The sequence below is a fragment of the Rhineura floridana genome, chromosome 15 (genome assembly GCF_030035675.1).
Source record: "Rhineura floridana isolate rRhiFlo1 chromosome 15, rRhiFlo1.hap2, whole genome shotgun sequence".
Taxonomy (NCBI): Eukaryota; Metazoa; Chordata; class Lepidosauria; order Squamata; family Rhineuridae; genus Rhineura; species Rhineura floridana.
Window position 1 is genome coordinate 8,248,883 of NC_084494.1, and position 19,153 is coordinate 8,268,035.

General features: G+C 46.0%; 1 protein-coding gene across 2 annotated transcripts in view; it reads left to right on the plus strand.

Moving 5' to 3' along the window:
• The window catches only part of COL9A2 (collagen type IX alpha 2 chain), an 85,295-nt gene that overhangs the window by 57,607 nt on the left and 8,535 nt on the right, over positions 1-19,153 (plus strand). For both annotated transcript variants that reach the window (XM_061597573.1, XM_061597574.1), the window contains 8 exons: positions 241-294; positions 4,098-4,151; positions 4,632-4,685; positions 11,571-11,642; positions 13,588-13,623; positions 14,904-14,948; positions 16,151-16,183; positions 16,862-17,008. In XM_061597573.1, coding sequence (XP_061453557.1) covers positions 241-294; positions 4,098-4,151; positions 4,632-4,685; positions 11,571-11,642; positions 13,588-13,623; positions 14,904-14,948; positions 16,151-16,183; positions 16,862-17,008 — 495 coding nt within the window. The remainder of the gene's footprint in view (positions 1-240; positions 295-4,097; positions 4,152-4,631; positions 4,686-11,570; positions 11,643-13,587; positions 13,624-14,903; positions 14,949-16,150; positions 16,184-16,861; positions 17,009-19,153) is intronic.

The window sequence follows — 19,153 nt, forward strand, 5'->3', positions numbered from 1 at the left end:
GATGTTTCTCTTTGCTTTTTAAATCAGCCTTCTCCAGCTTGCCCCCATTCAGAGGGTTTGGACTATAATTCCCATCAGCCCCAGCCAGCACAGGCTGATGGGAGTTGTAGCTTACAATGTCTGCAGGGGGACAAGTTGGGGAAGGCTGCTTTAAATCATATACAGATGGCCATCATCGGTCCTTTGATGAAACAAGGAAGCATTAAATGCTTTAATTTTTGTCTTTTGATGATTTAACAGGGTGAACCAGGTGGTCGTGGCCCGCCAGGTTCATCGGGGTCACCTGGGAAATTTGTAAGTAAAAGGGGATCTCCCTTAATTTTCTGTTGTTGTTTCTTAATTTTAAAAAATAAACACTAGAAGCCCTGCAAGACATTCTGGTCTCTCAAATGTTCTTTCCATTAGACTTTTGCTTTTTCCTCCTTCTCTTCCTCCTCCTTTCCTCCTGCCCCTTTTATCTGAATTTCTCATCAATTCTTAATAAAGCATTTCCCAGTGGAAGGATGTAGAGAGTGGGGTCCACCAAAGATCAGTGCTGGGACCTGTGCTTTTTAACTTGTTCATAAACTATGTAGAGTAAGGAGCGAGCAGTGAAGTGGCCAAGCTTGTTGATGACACTGAATTGTTCAGGGTGGTTAAAACGAATCAAAAGGACCTCTCCAAAGAATGGGCAGTAAAATGGCAAATGAAATTTAGTATAAACAAGTGCAACGTTATGCATACTGGAGCACAATGAAACTCATGCCTAATTTAGCTCTTAACTGACACTGTGTAAAACAAATACCAAAAGAAGATCCCTGCTGGTTCAGGCCCAAGGGCATCTACTCTAGCTTAGCATCTTTTTTCTAACAGGGGGCATTCAGATGCTGCTGGAGAGCCCAGATGCAGGTAGTAAAGGCAAAAGCCCTGCCTTGCTGCTGATCTCCCAGCAAATGGTATTTAGGAGAATCCCACATCTGAATTTCATAGTTTTTGCTTCTCAATAGAATTCTATCTAAAATTAATTTGTCTAATCCAATTTTCATAGAAGCATAGAATAGTAGAGTTGGAAGGGGCCTATAAGGCCATCGAGTCCAACCCCCTGCTCAATGCAGGAATCCAAATCAAAGCATTCCTGACAGATGGCTGTCCAGCTGCCTCTTGAATCCATCCAATGTCGGAGAGCTCACTACCTCTCTAGGTAATTGATTCCATTGTCGTATGGTTCTAACAGTTAGGAAGTTTTTCCTGATGTCCAGTCGAAATCTGGCTTCCTGCAACTTGAGCCCATTATTCCATGTCCTGCACCCTGGGACGATCAAGAAGAGATCCCATCCCTCCTCGGTGTGACAACCTTTCATGTACTTGAAGAGTGCTATCATATCTCCCCTCAGTCTTCTCTTCTCCAGGCTAAACATACCCAGTTCTTTCAGTCTCTCCTCATAGGGCTTTGTTTCCAGTCCCCTGATCATCTTTGTTGCCCTCCTCTGAACCTGTTCGTTTGTCTGCATCCTTCTTGAAGTGTGGAGACCAGAACTGGATGCAGTATTCAAGATGAGGCCTAACCAGTGCTGAATAGAGGGGAACTAGTACTTCAAGCTGTTTAACCTTGTGTAGCTAAAGCAGGGGTAGGGAAGCCTTTTCAGACCAAGGGCCACATTCCCTTCTAGGCGATATTCAGAGGGCCACATGTCAGTGGGTGGGCAGAGCCAGAGACAAGAGCAGAACAGTGAATATAAATGTTACCTTAGTACAGTAGGGTAGTTTCTGCTCACACCCCTCTCTATCCACCTCCATCCAGGCAAGCAAAGTTATTTTCATCAGAGTTCAGGGACACATTCCAGCCAGGCACACACTCAAAGAGGGAGTAAAGCAGAGCCAGTGAGGGGAGTGGCCTGGGTAGAGTGGGTGTGGCTGAGGAATAACCTTCCCCCACTTGCAGCAAACTGTTTGGTATTTGCTGGAAAACTCTCATTGGCACTAAATACAACTTTCTTCTTAATGCAAACAGCAGCATCAAGAGATGCGATTTTTGCCAGGATTGGGGTGGATGGAGAGGATTAAACTCCCCCACGCTGCCCACAGCAATTCCAATCCTGCTCACCTCCCAGCAGCTATTTACCTTTTTTCTTTAAAAAACCTGCATATTAAATTCAAAGATGCACAATAGCGTAGTGGCAAATTCAGAAGTGCTGATGAAAGTTAAAGAGGAAAGCACAAAAGCAGGACTACAGCTGAACGTCAAAAAGACTAAAGTAATGACAACAGAAGATTTATGCAACTTTACAGTTGACAATGAGGACATTGAACTTGTCAAGGATTATCAATACCTCGGCACAGTCATTAACCAAAATGGAGACAATAGTCAAGAAATCAGAAGGAGGCTAGGACTGGGGAAGGCAGCTGTGAGAGAACTAGAAAAGGTCCTCAAATGCAATGATGTGTTACTGAACACCAAAGTCAGGATCATTCAGACTATGGTATTTCCGATCTCTATGTATGGATGTGAAAGTTGGACAGTGAAAAAAGTGGATAAGAAAAAAATTAACTCATTTGAAATGTGGTGCTGGAGGAGAGCTTTGCGCATACCATGGACTGCAAAAAGACAAATAATTGGGTGTTAGAACAAATTAAACCAGAACTATCACTAGAAGCTAAAATGATGAAACTGAGGTTATCATACTTTGGACACATCATGAGAAGACATGATTCACTAGAAAAGACACTATTGCTGGGAAAAACAGAAGGGAGTAGAAGAAGAGGAAGACCAAACAAGAGATGGATTGATTCCATAAAAGAAGCCACAGACCTGAACTTACAAGATCTGAACAGGGTGGTTCATGACAGATGCTTTTGGAGGTCACTGATTCATAGGGTCGCCATAAGTCATAATCGACTTGAAGGCACATAACAACAACAACAACAACAAGGGTCCTTTCATGTTAGTCATAGCCATGCCCCCTCCTTTTTTTGCTGCTAGGTTGAGAATGAGATCCTTGTTTAGTACCTTCTCCCACAACAATAGACATCTCTAGGAGCCGATAAGCATGAAAGGGGAGAGTGTTTGCTATTGAGAAGGGTCTTCTCAGTAGCTGACTCATTTAATTTCACTCTGATTGCCTCCAATCAGCAGGAAAGGACAAGGAAACATGTTAGAAGACTCTTCTCAGTGGCTAACATTCTCCCCTTTCATGCTGATTGCCTTACAGGATGCTGGAGACACAGGGACCCTGCTGGGACCCTGCTCTCAAAAACGTAAGGGGTCTTAGACTCCCTGAGACCCTGGATGACTGTACCCCTGAAGACACATTAAAACATTGCATTTATTTTGGCTCTCTGTTATACCACTGAGCACTGGAAGAATTGACTCTGGCTTGGCTGGCTGGCTTGTATGAGTCACCTTTTGTTAAATCACAGAAATAGTGGAAATAGATAGATAGCTAAGGTTGGACTCCTGTTACTCTCCTTTGGAGGGAGAAGGCCCAATATGGCTTCATCTGTTGACAGTAGATCATTTCATGTAAATGGCAAGGACAAAGCAGGTCTTGATGCCTGCACATCTCCATTTTTGACAGCAAGGGGCAGCATTACTCTATCAAATTTTAAAAGCCAGAGGCACAGAGAATGTTGTGGCACTTTTAAAGATGCGCAAATATAATGATATTTAATTAATTTCATACAATACAATTGTTTAGTTTCCTACCCTAGCACAGTTATCTTTTCCCCCCAACAATAGACTTCCAGACTGGTTGGGGGTTTTTTGGGGGGGCGGTATTCTGCAACATGTCATTGATGTAATAATACTGTATTAGCAGTGGACCATCCACACATGGTTTGTTCTGCAGTGTTTCCCAAATATTACTACAACAAATATTACTACTGAAACAGGATTTCTGCTGGAAGTTTTGGGACATGTACAAATTGGAAATGAAGCAGTATCCTGTCCCTAAAACTTTTGCAGGCACGAATAGTATTGAAAGTGGCATTGCATATAGTTGCCCCGATACCATCATGAGCACAAATCATCATCAATGCACAATAAAAAGGATGTGTGTGGGGGGGGGAGTTGTTTCTTAAAACACACTCTTCAGTTGTTGTTTTTTGCCCTCCCCACTTAGGGTGAGCCAGGACCGCAAGGAGAAGTGGGGCCGCCTGGGATCGCTGGTGTGAAAGTAAGTCTTCAAAAACAAATTCCCCTAAAGGTAGGGATAATGTGATGGTGGTGTTATGGAAGCAGGCGTTTCTCCCATTTGACTTTAATAACGAGGGTGGGTGGACAGTGGATTTAATTTGTACACTGCATTGCTCAAAGAATATCAGTGCTTCTCTCAGGGCTTCTGCGGATGAGGCATCCTCCTGTCTCGGAGCAGAGCTTTTGCTTCAGGGGGTCTGGTCTTCCATTCGGGGGCTGGGATTTATACAGGCCAACCTTCCCCAACTTGGAGCCTTCCAGATGTTGTTGGACTGCAGCTCCCGTCATCCCTGACCGTTGGCCATAACAGCTGGGGCTGATGGGAGTTGTAGTCCGACAACACCTAGGTTGGGGAAGGCTGGTATAGGCCATGGAGGGGATGTCTTACCCCCTACACACACGTTTAGCTCATAGTTACGGCAGCATTGAACACCTTGACCCTTTCCCCATTTTTCCACAGGGAGATCGGGGTGAAAGGGGCCCAGTGGGTCCTCCAGGACTCCAAGGGACAGTGGTGAGTATGAATAAATTCAGAATCCTTTTTTCAAGTCTGTTCCTTTTTTCTTCCTTCTGAAAAAGGACCAGAGCTCCTTTGGATGTTGGTCTCTCCTCCTGGCACTTTTCCTTTCTCTGTGTTTCATCTTTGAAGAGGCTATAAAAATTAACCCTCAAAGATTATATTCAGCTTATCTTTGCCAGAAATCTGATGCGCAGACAAGCTCTGTTTTATGGCAGGCTGCCTAGACCCTGGGAAATGGCCTGGTTCTCTTTCTATCATCACGGTGCTCAGTAGTGGAGTATGTGCTTTGCATGTACAACGCCCTGGCCCAATCAGCTCATGTGCTTTGCATGTAGATGGTCCCAGATTCAATCCTTGGTATCCCATTAAAAGGATTATTACTACTACTATTACTACTACTACAATTAATTCATTTATTAGTTGCTTTTTTCACGAGAAGTGATCCAAAGCAACTTACTAAATGATACAAACGTTAAAACCAAGTATAACGAACCAGAACAAAACGAAAACCTAAAAACACGTCCATAAGATATATATATAAAGGCAGGTCTGAAAGACCCCACTAAAAGATTAGCAAGAAAGAAGCCACGCCACGAGTATACCTGATACCCTCCAAATTGAGGACCAAAAGCCTGGATGGAAAGAAACATTTTTGCCTAGTGCGTAAAGATAGATAATGATGGCGATAGGCAAGCTTCCCTGGAGAGATGATTCACAAGTAGGGAGCCACCAAGGGAAAAAAGCTGATTTTCATGTCACTAGGGTAATGCTGGGGATTGAACCTGGAACCTTCTGCACGCAAGGCAGCTGCTGTACTATCGAGCTATGGCCCTTCCCCAGAAGGGTTTCCTTTAGAGTAGAAACTAGCTGCCCACTGAGGAAAGTCAACAGCTTTCTGCCTGAGTGTGCCTCCAGACTGGTGAGCTTAGCGGAGTGGTTCCTGCAGAGATGCACTGAGCAGCCTCTTCGAGAGTGAGTATTCTGTCATATTGGGAGTGATTAGATCATTCAGCTACACCTGACACAGGGACACATCAGAATTATCTGACCCAGGAGAGTTCAGTTGAACAAAGACGACAAGGCGAGATCAGTGAATCATAGAGAGATATGACAGGCAGCCTCCTTTGTGGCAGCATTTTACTTAAGCAAGGTCTAAAACAAAATGCAACAAAATAAGCTCACCTGGGTACAGTATTGTCTTTGGTGCCAAATAGAATAGATAGTGGTGGCTGGTGCCCATTGGGAGTGGGAGTGGGGCGGAAGGCAGAGAGACCAGCAGTAGGTGGAGTCAGAGTCAATGACAGGCGGAGCCAACTGATTCTAATTTTCCCCTGTCCTCCTCCCTGCTACGTTCTGCAAGGGTTAAGCAGGAGGAAGCTGACAGGGAGGGCCACAAACCTGGACTGGCTGTAAATAAGAAGGCAGCCAGGTAAGGAGCTTACAGTGTAGGTAGCCCTGAAGGAAGACCTGCCCAACGTTTCAGCCTTGACTAAATAGTGTTGATAGAGGATGTGTCTCCATGGGAACTAAGATGGCCCAAGAAGGTCAGGTGATGATTGGAGGACATGCCACTTCCCTACATGGACATGTATCTCTGATTGTTTTATGCTTTGATTATTGTATTTTAGATTTTGGCTCTAATGTTGTGTTTTTAGATTTTGTTAGCCACCCTGCACTCTGTATGAGGAAGGGCGGGAAATAATGATAATAATTCCACCCTCAGAAAGGAGAGAGGGCAAGCTAGATCTGTGTGTGAAAAGAAACAAGGCCCAGAATGGCAATGCTCATGCAACGTGTGTATGTTTTTGAGTAAGCACAAATATTAGGAAACTCTAATAAGTCTCCAGCGACCTCTTTCCAAAGGAAGCCAAACCCAGGGACAGGGGGCTGAACCCCTGGAAGTTCTGGGTTCTTGGAGCTGTTGGGGGAAGAGCATAAGGCTTTCTTCTGCTCACTGGAGCCACAATCCCTTGCTCAGCATGTGGAAACCATTGACTCTTCTTTGCTCAGATGCCAGGCACGTACTCAAGGGTCCAGTCCCTCTCTAGCTCCTGGGCTGAGGTCTCCTATAATGTCACAACAGCCAGAGCTGCAAAAGCTAAGAACCTAAGAAGAGCCTGGCTGCTGGAACAAACCAGTGGCCCATCTAGTCTGGCATCGTGTTCTCATGGTGGCCAACCGGATGCCTGTGGGAAGCCCACAAGCAGAACCTGAGAGCAACAGCCCTCTTCACTGCTGCAGTGGGTATTGCCCTCATGGCTCAGGAGAGAGAGCAAAGACAGAGATGTCTCCTCTTTCCTTGGACAGTCGAAGAAGACAAAGGAAGGAGGGGCAGGCCAGCTTCTGTGAGCATATCAGTTTACAATGGAAGGAAATTAGGCAGAGAAGAGCACAGGTAAAGGAAGGCAAGCCTAGCCAGCTGGAGGACCCTCACTCTATCTTCCTTCTGGAATACAAACAAAAGAACCCAAACAGGAGTTGCTCTTGCCCCACTTCCAATAACAACTGTGCATCTCCTCCTTCCCTCATGCCTGTTGCACCCCCAATCTGTCCTCCCCCTCCCCCCCATGGCTCTTCCGTTCCTCCTTCCCCCTCACAAATGCGCATGTGAAGCCCCTTCTCCATGTTTTCCTCTCCCCTTCTCTGTGTCCAGTGCTGGTGTGCATTGAGAGCCCATCTCTCCTGGGGTCATCACAGAAGGGAAAGCTTTCAGTAGGTAATGTGGTCAACTAGCAAGGAGAGACTGGGGCAGTTTAGACTTTGAATCCTGCAATGGGGTGGGGGAGGATGGAGAGCTTGAGGGCTAGGATTTTGTGAGCACCATGTAGATGGGACCAGGGGCTTAACTGGAAGGGCCCAGCATTTCACAAAGTGGCCACAGCCTTAATATTTAATATTGTTGATTGGAAGCATCTCAGATAGAAGGTTCAAGATGACTATGCTGTAAATATGTGGGGTGGGGTGGGGATAATTGCTGAGGAAAGAATATATCCCCTTCCCCATGACCCACTCTTGGGTTTGGGAGCAGAGGTGAGATTTGAACCCGGGTTTTAAAAGCTGCTTATAGCGTACACGCAGAGCCCCTACACTATATTGGGTCTCTTTCTTCTAAAAAGGTCACAGGAGGTGATCCTGAAGCAAACACCTTACCCAGCAGGCATATGTAATCTGGTGGTGGGGAATTCTAAGTGACAAAATCAGCTTTTTTTTTTTTATTACAGCTATGCAGGTGAAACAGGCCCAGGAGTCCTGAGAAAGCAAAAGGAGTCTCCTTGCAACCCAACTAGGCAGGAGGGACTCAACCCAGATTTCCCTCCTGTGCTTCCCATTGGCCCTGCCCCAACTTCCCCTGAGGTGCCTCCTCCTCCCCCTAGTAACTGCCCCTTTCCTCTCAGCCACCACATCCGTTTGTGACATCACAGGCAGTCCGTAGCTAATGGCAACAGCTGGGGAAGCATCTGCACAGCCTCCTTAGGCCCCACAATTGTGGGTGCACCTCAGCAGTGATTTATTCCTTATTTTTAAAAACATAGTTCATCCTTCATGTACCTGAGAACGGTACACTAAAACTGGGTTATTGGATCTTCCGTTATCCAACTTGGAGGAAAAGGTGTAATGCACATTTCTTTAAATGCAGATGTGTTTAGAAAGACATTTATCTGGATATAGAAGCTGGCTTGCTTAAGCCTCTGGTTCTGTTCATTACTTTCACGGGTGGTCTCGAGAAAAACGTTTCTGGCTCCAGCCATCTCTGCAAGGCAAAGACGCCTGTGAGGGGATGGCTACCATCTGACAGCATCACCCAGGCGCCTCCACTGGCTTCTACCTGCCAACTTTATTCCTGACTGCTGCCTGCCAACTTCCACCAGCTTACACCCGTGAAATATCCACTGGTTCATCCCTTCACCCTGCAGCTGGAGGGCGACTTCTGCCACCCCCAAATGTGTGATTCTCAGGCACACCACGTCTTGAAGGCAACCTCCTCCACCCCCTGAACACTCTCAGACACATACCATTTGTCTGGACTACGTTCAAAAACCCCTTTTCACACACACAGATACATGGGCACTTTCACTCCTCAGCCACTCTCCGTTCATTCACACATGCACTCTGGCTTCAGTCCACAAATATCCACACAGCTTCTGTCAACTGGCTTCCGAAGGTGAATTTCAGCCAGCTTATGGATCCACAAACATCAGCCTGCTTCAACCTGGCGGCATCCGCCAGCTTCCGGATGCAAACTCCACCGGCTTCCACCCACCAACATCTGCCAAGCTTCAGCCAGCTTCTGACTGAGTATCAGCCTCCTTCAAGCCACGATGCCGCTCAGCAAGTGAACTTGCCTTTTCATTCCGCTGGATGATTGCCTCCTTCTGTCTGCCAACCCACCTCCATGTGGAGGCCACCCAGTGCTGAAGGCGCCAGCTGTTGTCCCCCTCTGTGTCCTCCTCTTAGGGAAGAGACAAAGGCTTTCCCCTTGGCCCACCTTTATAGCCACTCTGCTGCCATGTGCTTTTGTGACATCACTCACAGTCCACAGCCAATGGCAACAGATGGGGAGGTATTGTGGGTGCAGCTCAGTTTGCTTGATGATTATTAGGAAGATTTTTAGCCCACTCCTTAACTGTACTGATATCAGGAAAGGCCACACCATAAACCTGGGCTGGGGGACATTTTTCAGCCCAGCTGCATTTCAGCTGCATTTCATGTGTGAAATGTTCCAGGGGCTGTATGCCAGTGGTGGGCATGGCCAGAAGCAAAAGAGAATGGAGCAACGAATATGACTTTTAACTTTGTCCAGGAGGCTCTATTCCAGACATTTCTGCGCCACCATCCCATATCTCCAACCGCTTGAGCAAGAAGCATGATCACAGTCAAAGGAAACACTCCAACCAGCCAAAAGCACTGGAAGAAGGGTGCGGAGTGTGGCTAGTAAGGGGCTTAGCCTAGAGGGAGTCCTGAGGGCCAGACAGAGTGGCCTGGAGGGCTGGATTTGGCCCACAGGCTAAAAGTTCCCCACCCCTGACATGAAATAAATGTGTTTCTAACATTACTTGTATTCAGAGTACACCCATGGAATCAATAGACTCAGACTGAGGAGGAGATAGTTGACAGGCAGTGCCACCCCCTGTAAGAAGGCAGGCAGGTAGGTGAGGATGGGCTAAGCACACACTGAAGTTGGTGAGGCAGTTCCCCATTTACTCTAGTGGATCAGCGTCCACTGGAATAGGCAAAGGTAACTGAAAGGAAAAGTGTGCAAGGATGCTACAGCCATGATGGCCATATTTAGCTTGAAATATCTGTTGTCACATCATCCACACCATACATTTAAAGCAGTCTTATGCCAGTTTTAACAGTCATGCAGAATCCTGGGAACTGTAGTTTGTTAAGAGTGCTGGGAATTGTAGCTCTATGAGGTACAGACAATTTTTCAATCTTGGTTACATGATTCTTTGTCTGCTGTGGAGGAGAGCAGAAAGTCTCCCTTGTCACGTGGTAGGGCTGGCTCTGCATAAAACAAAGAGCAGGGCTGTCCACTTTATCAAATTCACTTTCCAAAGAGGTAACTGTACAGCAGGGCCCCACTCATACGGCAGGTTCCATTCCAGACCGCCGCTGCAAAGTGAAATCTGCCGCAAAGCGGAACGCATTGACTAACATTGACAAAAATGGCGCCCGATGCCTGAAAAACACCGTAAAACCGGAACAAGCGCCATATGAGTGGGGCCTTTCTGCAATTGACAACCGCTGTATTGGTGGAACGCCGCAAAGTGGGGCCCTACTGTATAGAGGAGCCATCCTAACTCTTGTCTGGGAGCAGCAGGGCTGAAAAGAGTGGTAGAGCCACTGCTGCATCCAAAGCCTTGCTTCTCAACGCGATTGGAGACTGAGTGGGTGGCAGGATTAGGGTGGTAAGGAGCCCTGAGGCCCTCAGTCAGTGCCCAATTTGGCTGACTGCTGGCAGCAACCTTGGGCCCAGCCTCATACCCTTCCTGTCTTAGAATTGCACCGTTTGGGGGTTTCTGCTAGATAGTGCCAGCAGCAGCTTCTGCCTGCCTTCATTTTTACTAGGCACAGTGGGGGGTCTCTGTGGCATCAGAGGCCCTCACTGGGTGATCTGAGCAGTAACGGGGAGGAATACCTTTGTCACACCCACACCCCCTCCAGCGCAAAAGACTGTTAGAAAGTTGCAACAAAACAATATGGCGCCTTAAAGACTTAACACGATTATCATGGCATAAAGCTTTGGTGATGCAGAGTCCATTTCCCTTATCCACAAAAGCTTGTGCCAGAATGAATTTGTTTTGACTCTAAGGTGCCATAAGACTCTTTGGTGGTTTTTACCTATTTCATCTATATGCATACGCTATTAAGCCATTGTGTGTGTGTGTGGGGGGGGGGTTAGGTTTCTCATTTGACTTCAAGTATTTGGCAAAAATAATGCTAGCCATTATCAACAGATATAGCAAAGGTTTCTAATAATCCTTTGGACAGACCTCCTTTATATTGTTACAAAAAGGCGAGCCAGAAGATCTGATAGTATCTTTCTTTCAGACATCGCATTGATAGACTTAATGACCATTTTCCCATTCAGATGTAGCTTTTTAACAAGTGTTCACCCCATGTGGTAGAAATCACCCTTATCTAATCGATAACCGTCACTTGCCCTCACCAGCCTTATGTATTTTGAACAATTTCCCTGTTGTTAAATGCTGCTGCGTGCTTTGTGAATGCAGCTCACCAAGTTTCATATGAACTCTTCCAACAGTTCACTTTCCTTGTCTCCAATTTCCAGAAATATTCCCAGCTTGAGTATCAGCCTCTTCAATACTACTGAACCTTCCTTGTAATACTTTTTCTCCTTTCTTTTGTTTTCAGGGCCCCAAAGGGGAGCAGGGCCCTCCAGGAATTCCAGGCCCACAAGGTCTCCCTGGAGTCAAGGGTGACAAGGTACCATCTTCCGGAATACTCTGACCAGAATACAGTAATGTTTGATGATATTAAGGATGAGTCGCGTCTGTGGTCGGCAAGTCTAGGAATGTGACACCAGCTGAGAATACTGGAAACATCCAAATCTGCTTTTAGGGCAGATCCTGATTGGAACTGGGCAGATTTGCACAAACACACATATTTTGCATAAATGTTCACCCTGCTTTTGGTCTCTGAATGCAAAGCTGAGCATGTGTTTGATTCCAATGTGAAATTGGAAGCAGGATGGGCAGATTTCACTTCAGGTTTGTGGGATCTTTTTTATTTTTGGCTACAACCCTGTGGTCCTCCAACTACAATCAGATTCCCCCGCCCCCCAAGAAAAATGACTCGGTGGCAGAGCCAGATGCAAAATGTTGGAGCAAGGGCAAAGCTCAGGGGCAGAACATCTGCTTTGCATAAAGAAGATCCCAGGTTCAATCCCTGGTGTCTCCAGATAGGGGTGGGAAAAACTCCTGCCTGAAACCCTGGAGAGCCACTGCCAGTCAGTGTAGGTAGTACTGAGCTAGATGGTCAGTAGCCTGACTCAGTATAAGGCAGCTTCCTATGCATCTACTGCATCCATAATTGCAAGTGAGCAATACTGAGCCTGAGGGTCAACTGTATGTTGTGTTAGTCATATGTTTAAACAAGTGTGTCTGCCCTGCCCACATTTATTGCGGATAAAAAGCAGCTATGAGCCCCCTATTCTGGAATGTGCTCCTGATCTAGATTGGGGTGCTGCACCAGTTTTTTGCTGAAAATTACCCCTACCTAGCTGCTATTTGTCTCCAGTTTGTAGTGAACAGCACTTTGGGGCAAACAGTGGGCAGGAGGAAGCAATTTTTCAGCAGAAAACTAGTGCAGGACACAAATAAGTATACAGACAACAATTTTTAAAAACAATTAATGGCCAATAAAATTGCACATAAACTATTGGGAATCAGAAACTCTTGCTGATCTGCAGAAAATCACCTGGAGATCTACTGGTAGATCCCAATCTACATTTTTCCCACCCACATAGTCGAGGGAAGAAGAAAGTGTGATTGGATTTAAAGGACAATTGTGGTCATGAGGACAGTGTTTTTTCTTGTGCTGAAAAAGTCTGTACACCCAGAGTCTTAACTAAGTAAATTCTGTGACCTGCATAAATGTTGCAAAACAAGCACATTTGCAAAATTCCATACTTTCCATACTCACACCTTACCCAATTTATTCTGCTGCTGTTGTTATGCATTATTTGCTTTCTTTCTGCAAGTCATGGAGAGAAGTATCAAAACTGTTCAGGTCCTTGAAGATCCTGGAAATCTTATCCAGCCACCTCACCCCTCTCACTTCTAAGACTGGTACTGCCCACAGATTTTCAGGCATATCGTCTAGCCATAAGGGCTAGCATCTTGCTCAATTCACTGCTGTTTACTCTGCAAGCACTTTCCCATTCAAACAGGACTTGCTCCCAGTTCATAACATACACTGTGATCTGCTTTGTGAATGTCTTAGAGAGGCCGGAGGGTAGCCCCAGAAAGTATGGCCAGTGTCTCTTCTGTCTCACAGTGATGAGCTGGAGTGGGTGACCCATTACCTCTGTGGCGCAGAGTGGTAAGCAGCGGTAACGCAGCCGAAGCTCTGCTCACGGCCGGAGTTCGATTCCAACGGAAGGAGGAAGTCGAATCTCCGGTAAAAGGGGTCGAGGTCCACTCAGCCTTCCATCCATCCGTGGTCGGTAAAATGAGTACCCGGCATACGCTGGGGGGTAAAGAAAGGCCGGGGACGGAACTGGCAATCCCACCCCATATATACGGTCTGCCTAGTAAACGTCGCAAGACGTCACCCTAAGAGTCGGAAACGACTCGCACTACAAGTGCAGGGACAACTTTACCTTTTTAATACATTACAGATCTCAACATATTTCCCTTCTTTACTCTAGGGCTTCCCAGGAAAAATTGGGCCCAAAGGTGATATTGTAAGTATCCATGATTGCTTTTTGTCCTTGTTATTGCTCTGTTTATATGGTTATATTGTAGAAAGCAGCTGGAAATTTGCTGCTTCCTTTGCCATGTTTTATTATTATTTATTATTATTTATTATTATTTATTATTATTTATTATTATTTATTATTTATTATTATTATTATTAGCCCACATTTTCTGGGGCTGACAGGAGTTGCAGTTCAGCCACATCTGGAGAGCCAAAGGCTCCCCATTCCTGGTTTAGAAGATCCCAACAAATCTGGAAAAGCTAACATATCTAGAAGACCTGGACGATAAAAAGGGGGGGGGAGTCTTCACCCATCGCCCAAAAGTTCACAGCATAAGTGCCAGGTGAATCTCCATGGGGCATATCATGACAGCTGAAAATACCCTCCTTCCAGCCAGAGGAAACTAGAGAAGAGCCTCTGTGACTGACTGATTGGACAGGTGCAGGAGAAGGCAGTCCAGTTGTTACCTGGCTTTTCAGCTGGGGAGGGGTTTAAAAAGAAGAGACACCACATTGAACTGAACTTGTAAATGGACCAGGAGCCCATCCTGCTCTTTCCAGCACATGCAAGACATGAAACCGTAACCTGGCCCCTTTGTGGCTGTTTCCTGAACTACAGTACAGTTTCCGGACTGTCTTCAAAGGCTGCCCTATGTGCAATGCATTGTAGTAGTCTAGACTCCTAGATTACCACAGCATAGATTTACATCACCTACCTATCTTTGTCCACTAGGGGTCTCAGTTATGCACCAGCCTAAGCTGATGGAAAGTGCTTGGAGCTGCTGCGGCCATTTGAGCCTCTAGTGCCACAGCTGGATCTATGAGCACTCCCACACTGCAAATCAGATCCTTTTGAGGGGAGTGCAACACCTTCAAGAGCAGGTTCAACACCTTAACATATGAACCACTAACCAAGGATACCTCCCATCTTGTCAGGATTCAGCTTCAGTTTATTCAGTCTGTCCCATCCCATCCAGTTTATCGGCTCTCACTTTTTCAAAGTTGATCTGTGACCACATTGTCTATGTGGAATGTTTCTCTCACGCTGGCCTATTTTATGTGACATATTCCCACAAGGGTCAATGAGCTATGGGCCAGACCCTCTGTGGAATCATTGGGAAGGAGTGAACTGTAGCGGTTCAGAGACGAAGGCACATGCGAGATCTGAGGGAAGTGGGGCAATGAGACGGAACAGCAAGCAATGGTTTTGGGTTGATTATTGGTCATTCTGACTTTGGAAATAATATACTTTTCCTTCATTTTTAGGGAGATCCCGGTGTTGAAGGCCTTCCTGGAGAGAAGGGGGAGAAAGTAAGACACTTTACAAGCATGTCCTCCTTGACATGCAATAGCCAGCTTTAGCTAATGGGCAGAATGCTGCGGAGCAGCCTTTGGACCTGGTTCAGTTGTGGCTTTATGGCAGGGATGAGGACCTTGCGCTCCTCCTGATGTTGTTGGACTCTAACTCCCATCATCCTTAGCTAGTGTGGCCTAGTGGTCAGGGATGATGGGAGTTAGAGTCTAACAAAGTTGGAAGGCCACTGGTTAGCCACCCCTTGTGCCCTTTGTGTCTGAAAGTGCCATTTACTGCAAACAATGCCTTGGGGAACAAGCAGCAGCTAGGTAGGGAGTGGTTTTTAGCAGAAACCTGGCTTGGAGCCCCAAGCTAGTTCCTCTGCCCCATCCAAGAAAATAAATAAAGGCAGCCAGGTTAAGAACACTTGTTAAATCACATGGCTAAGGTTGCATGTCGTTTGGCCCAGAATTTTCTACTCATTCTTCTCCATCCTGGTTTTTGATACCTTCTGTGATGCCTTTGTTGCCAAAACATATTAACACTGGATACTTCTTGCCAAAGACTTGGCTTGTTAGTTCAAATCACGATGTGGAATCCAGACCCCCAAAGTTTTGGCCTCCTTTTCTCCAGGTTCCCTGGCCCACCGTTCCTCAGGCTTCAGAACTCCTTCGCCTGTCAGTTCTCTTCTTGCAAAAGAACGCTGCACACGCCCCTTTGCTCTCTAGGCCTTATGAGAGGATGCCCCCCCTTTGCCAAACTTTGCCATATTTACCACGTAAATGCTGCACTGTAGGCCATTGCTACATTATTGACCCATTCCCTCTGAACAGTTAGGACACTTCTGAATGTATTGTGACATCATAGCAGCTCAACCAACGGCAAAGGGGACTCACAGCCAATAGGCATATGGCAGAGAGTAGCTCAATAACAAGCTTTTTATGTAAGGTTGTCAGGTTAGGAACAAAATATATTCCCTGTCTCTTCTCCCTGGTATATCGGTTTTATGGCGGAAATAAAGCTAAAAGTCTAGATTTCTCTGGCTTATGGCCTGTGTGATCCTAATACAATACCTTCTGTTGGTATGTTGATTACGGTATGAATGAATTCTGCGCAGGGAGTTTTTCTCCATTGAGGTTTAGAGATTGCCTAAGCGGATGATTGTTAAGAAAAAAGTGATGCACATTCACTACGTTTGGTCTCTGTTTTTCATTCCTAGGGTGAATCTGGTGAGCCAGGACCCAAGGGACAGGTGATTATTTGCAAACAAATATACGCTCCCTTGAGATTTGTGAATCAGGCAAGTTTACATGTTGAAATACAAAAAAAGGACAACTTTATTGTTCTGATGATCTGGGAGAGTGGATTGTATTCCTTATGAGTAAAACAGTTTGAATAGCTGGAGTTTTTCAGGTAAGAAAAACACACTGGAGAGGATACAGGCTAGCGATTGTAAAGTTATGTGGGTAGAATTTTGTATGAAGAGAATGCATAGATTAATTTAAAAATGAAGTTCTCGTACTCAAGTAGTAAGCATTCTGTAAAAACTGATAGCCAGCAGATTTAAGGCAAAAAAGGGAAACCCTCTTTTGCACAGTGTGTAATTAACCCTGGAACTCACTGCCAGAGGATGCGCTGATTGCCATTTTCATACATAGTTTTTTAAAACATGGATCAGATGAGTATATGGAAGATACTGGGCATTAGGCACATTCCTCCAAAATGGAATGTGGGGATTCACAATAGGGGGTGGATTTTACCACCTTGCCCAGCTTTAACTCTCAGAGACATCTGGCAGGTCACTAGAGGATGGAATGAGAACCTGGACAAACCATGCAATCTCATCATGGTGCTTTAGATCTCCAATGACCTTTTGAATGTCAGGCGAGGTCAGAGAAGCCTCTTCTTACTAGCATCTCATTTTTCACAGCAAGGTGTCCGTGGGGAGCCTGGTTTTCCTGGACCAACTGGGGATGGAGGAGCACCTGGCATCAGAGGTTTCCCAGGACCTCCTGGCCCTCGAGGACTAGGCGGGGAGCGTGGCGTGCCTGGAATGCCTGGACCTCAAGGCGCTCCAGTGAGTAAAAGCCCATCATGCTCTGTACGACCATAGAAAATGGCCACATGGCACAGCGCTTGTCAGGGATTAATAAAAACAAAAACAACAACTGAATGTTTCATGATCTGGAATGCTAAATAACGTGAGAGTTGCCCTATATTTTAACTCCCCTCTGGGAAATGGAAGACCAAGAATTTTTGCTTCTGTCACTCCTCTGTGGAAAGTGGGACACCCCAGTCTCCGAGCAGTGTGAGACTCCCAGGGGTTCCTGCACTTATCCAGGGTTTGGTTTCCTTGGAAAGAAGATCAGCAGAGACTGTGGTGTCTTTTTGAGATATGGTTTATTTACACATATACAACCTGAGCTTAAGATGGAGGGGTTTGCTGCATTAACAGTCCAACAGATCTTGCTTTTCCATCAGGCTTGTAGGGAGGCACCCCAAAGCCATGGAGCAGAGGGCAGGCCTCTCTGTATATCGTCCTAGTTCCCAGCTTCTCCAGGCTAGACTAAAAAACACAAGCCTCTCCTTGGTTCTAGGATGGGGGGAGGAGGGCCTGTCCCCTGAAAAGAGTTCCAGTAGCCAGGATCTCTCTTGGCCACATCCCTTTGGGTATGCATATTGTCTATTCAATAAGTCAGTTAACTCACAGGCTAACCTGCATAAATGATCAGTACTGCCTTCAAGTCGATTCTGACTTATGGCAACCCTATGAATAGATTAACAAACTAGTCTGACCAGTGGGGTGGTCCAGTGGACCACTGCAGATGCCACTTCCAGATTCAAGGTTACAGGTTTGATGGGGACCCAAAGAAATAATCTATCTCAACCTCCAATCCCATAACAATATGTTGTTGCCAGCTTGAGTCCATGTGTGGATGGAATGATACTTGACTTAATTTCTGTCCTCATCTCTCAACTCTCAAGTAGGCAGCGCCCGCAACAAGAATGTAACTTCCCAAAAGTGTAGTTCTGCGGACCACAAAATAAGTTTCCATGAAAAACCATATCCAGATAGGTTTAATGGGGCTTGGCTCAGTGTGGTACAGTGGGTAGAGTGCTGGGCTGACAGGGAAGGCCAGGCCTCCAGTCCCTGCTGAGCCACAAAGCTCACAAGGCCGTGGACCTTCTTGCAGGGATATGGGGTGGGTGAGCAAGCCAAGAACTGTGAAACATTTCGCACAGTAAAAACACTATAAAAAGTGGTCCCCAAATCACTGCCTGGGCACCCTAGTGTGTAACCAGAGAACTGCTAGCATGCTGTGATGCTGACACCGGAAGCGGCTTTCTACCAGGTCTGAATGTTTGTCCATCTAGCTCAGTAATTGCCTATTGGGGATGTGACGTAGCTGAGGGGTAGAGCGATCTGCTTTGTGTGCAGAAGGTCACAGGTTCATTCCCCGGCACCTCCAGGTCAGTCTGGGAAAAGAATCCTGCCTGAAATGCTGGAGAGCTGCTGCCGGTCAGTCCAGGCAATACTGAGCTGAAAGAATGAATGATCTGACTCCGTTTAAGGCAGCTTCCCATGTACTCTTCTCTAGGACCTCTGGGAAGAGAGTCTGTTACCAGATCCTTTTAACAGGAGATTCCCAGTGTTGATCCTGGACCCTTCTGCGGGCAAAGCATGTGCTGTACCATTGAGCTATGGTACCCACTCACAGAGGAAGCAGCTCACTATGTAGCCGTGCATGCTGTGCTGGTTTTGCCTTCTTCCAATTAATCTCTTATAGGGGTGGATAATTCTGGCACGTGTCTGCCTGGATCACTTACCTACCCCTGGGCTAGAAATACAGAAGAATGGCTCACTGTCTGAGGAGGCTGTCTGTTGTATGTCTGCATGAATAATTATTTCTCCTTCATGTCAGGATGCATGCCCAGATCATTGATATATTGCTCTGGCTTTGCCTACCGATTTTGTGGTCTGTGTGTACTGGCTCTGATCAAGGCACTCTTGCTGCAAAGATTCAGCTGTTTGTTGCATCTTTGTGCCAGTGTCTACTAGTCAAAATGACATTATCATCATCATCATCAAGCAAAAGCTTCCAGGGTTGTTTAAAAAAATACAAGTAATAATAAAAGTAACATCAAAAGGTAAAATTCGATCATAAAACTATCAAAAGCAGCATAAAACAGCTTTTAGAGCCTGGAACAGAAACTCCAGGGT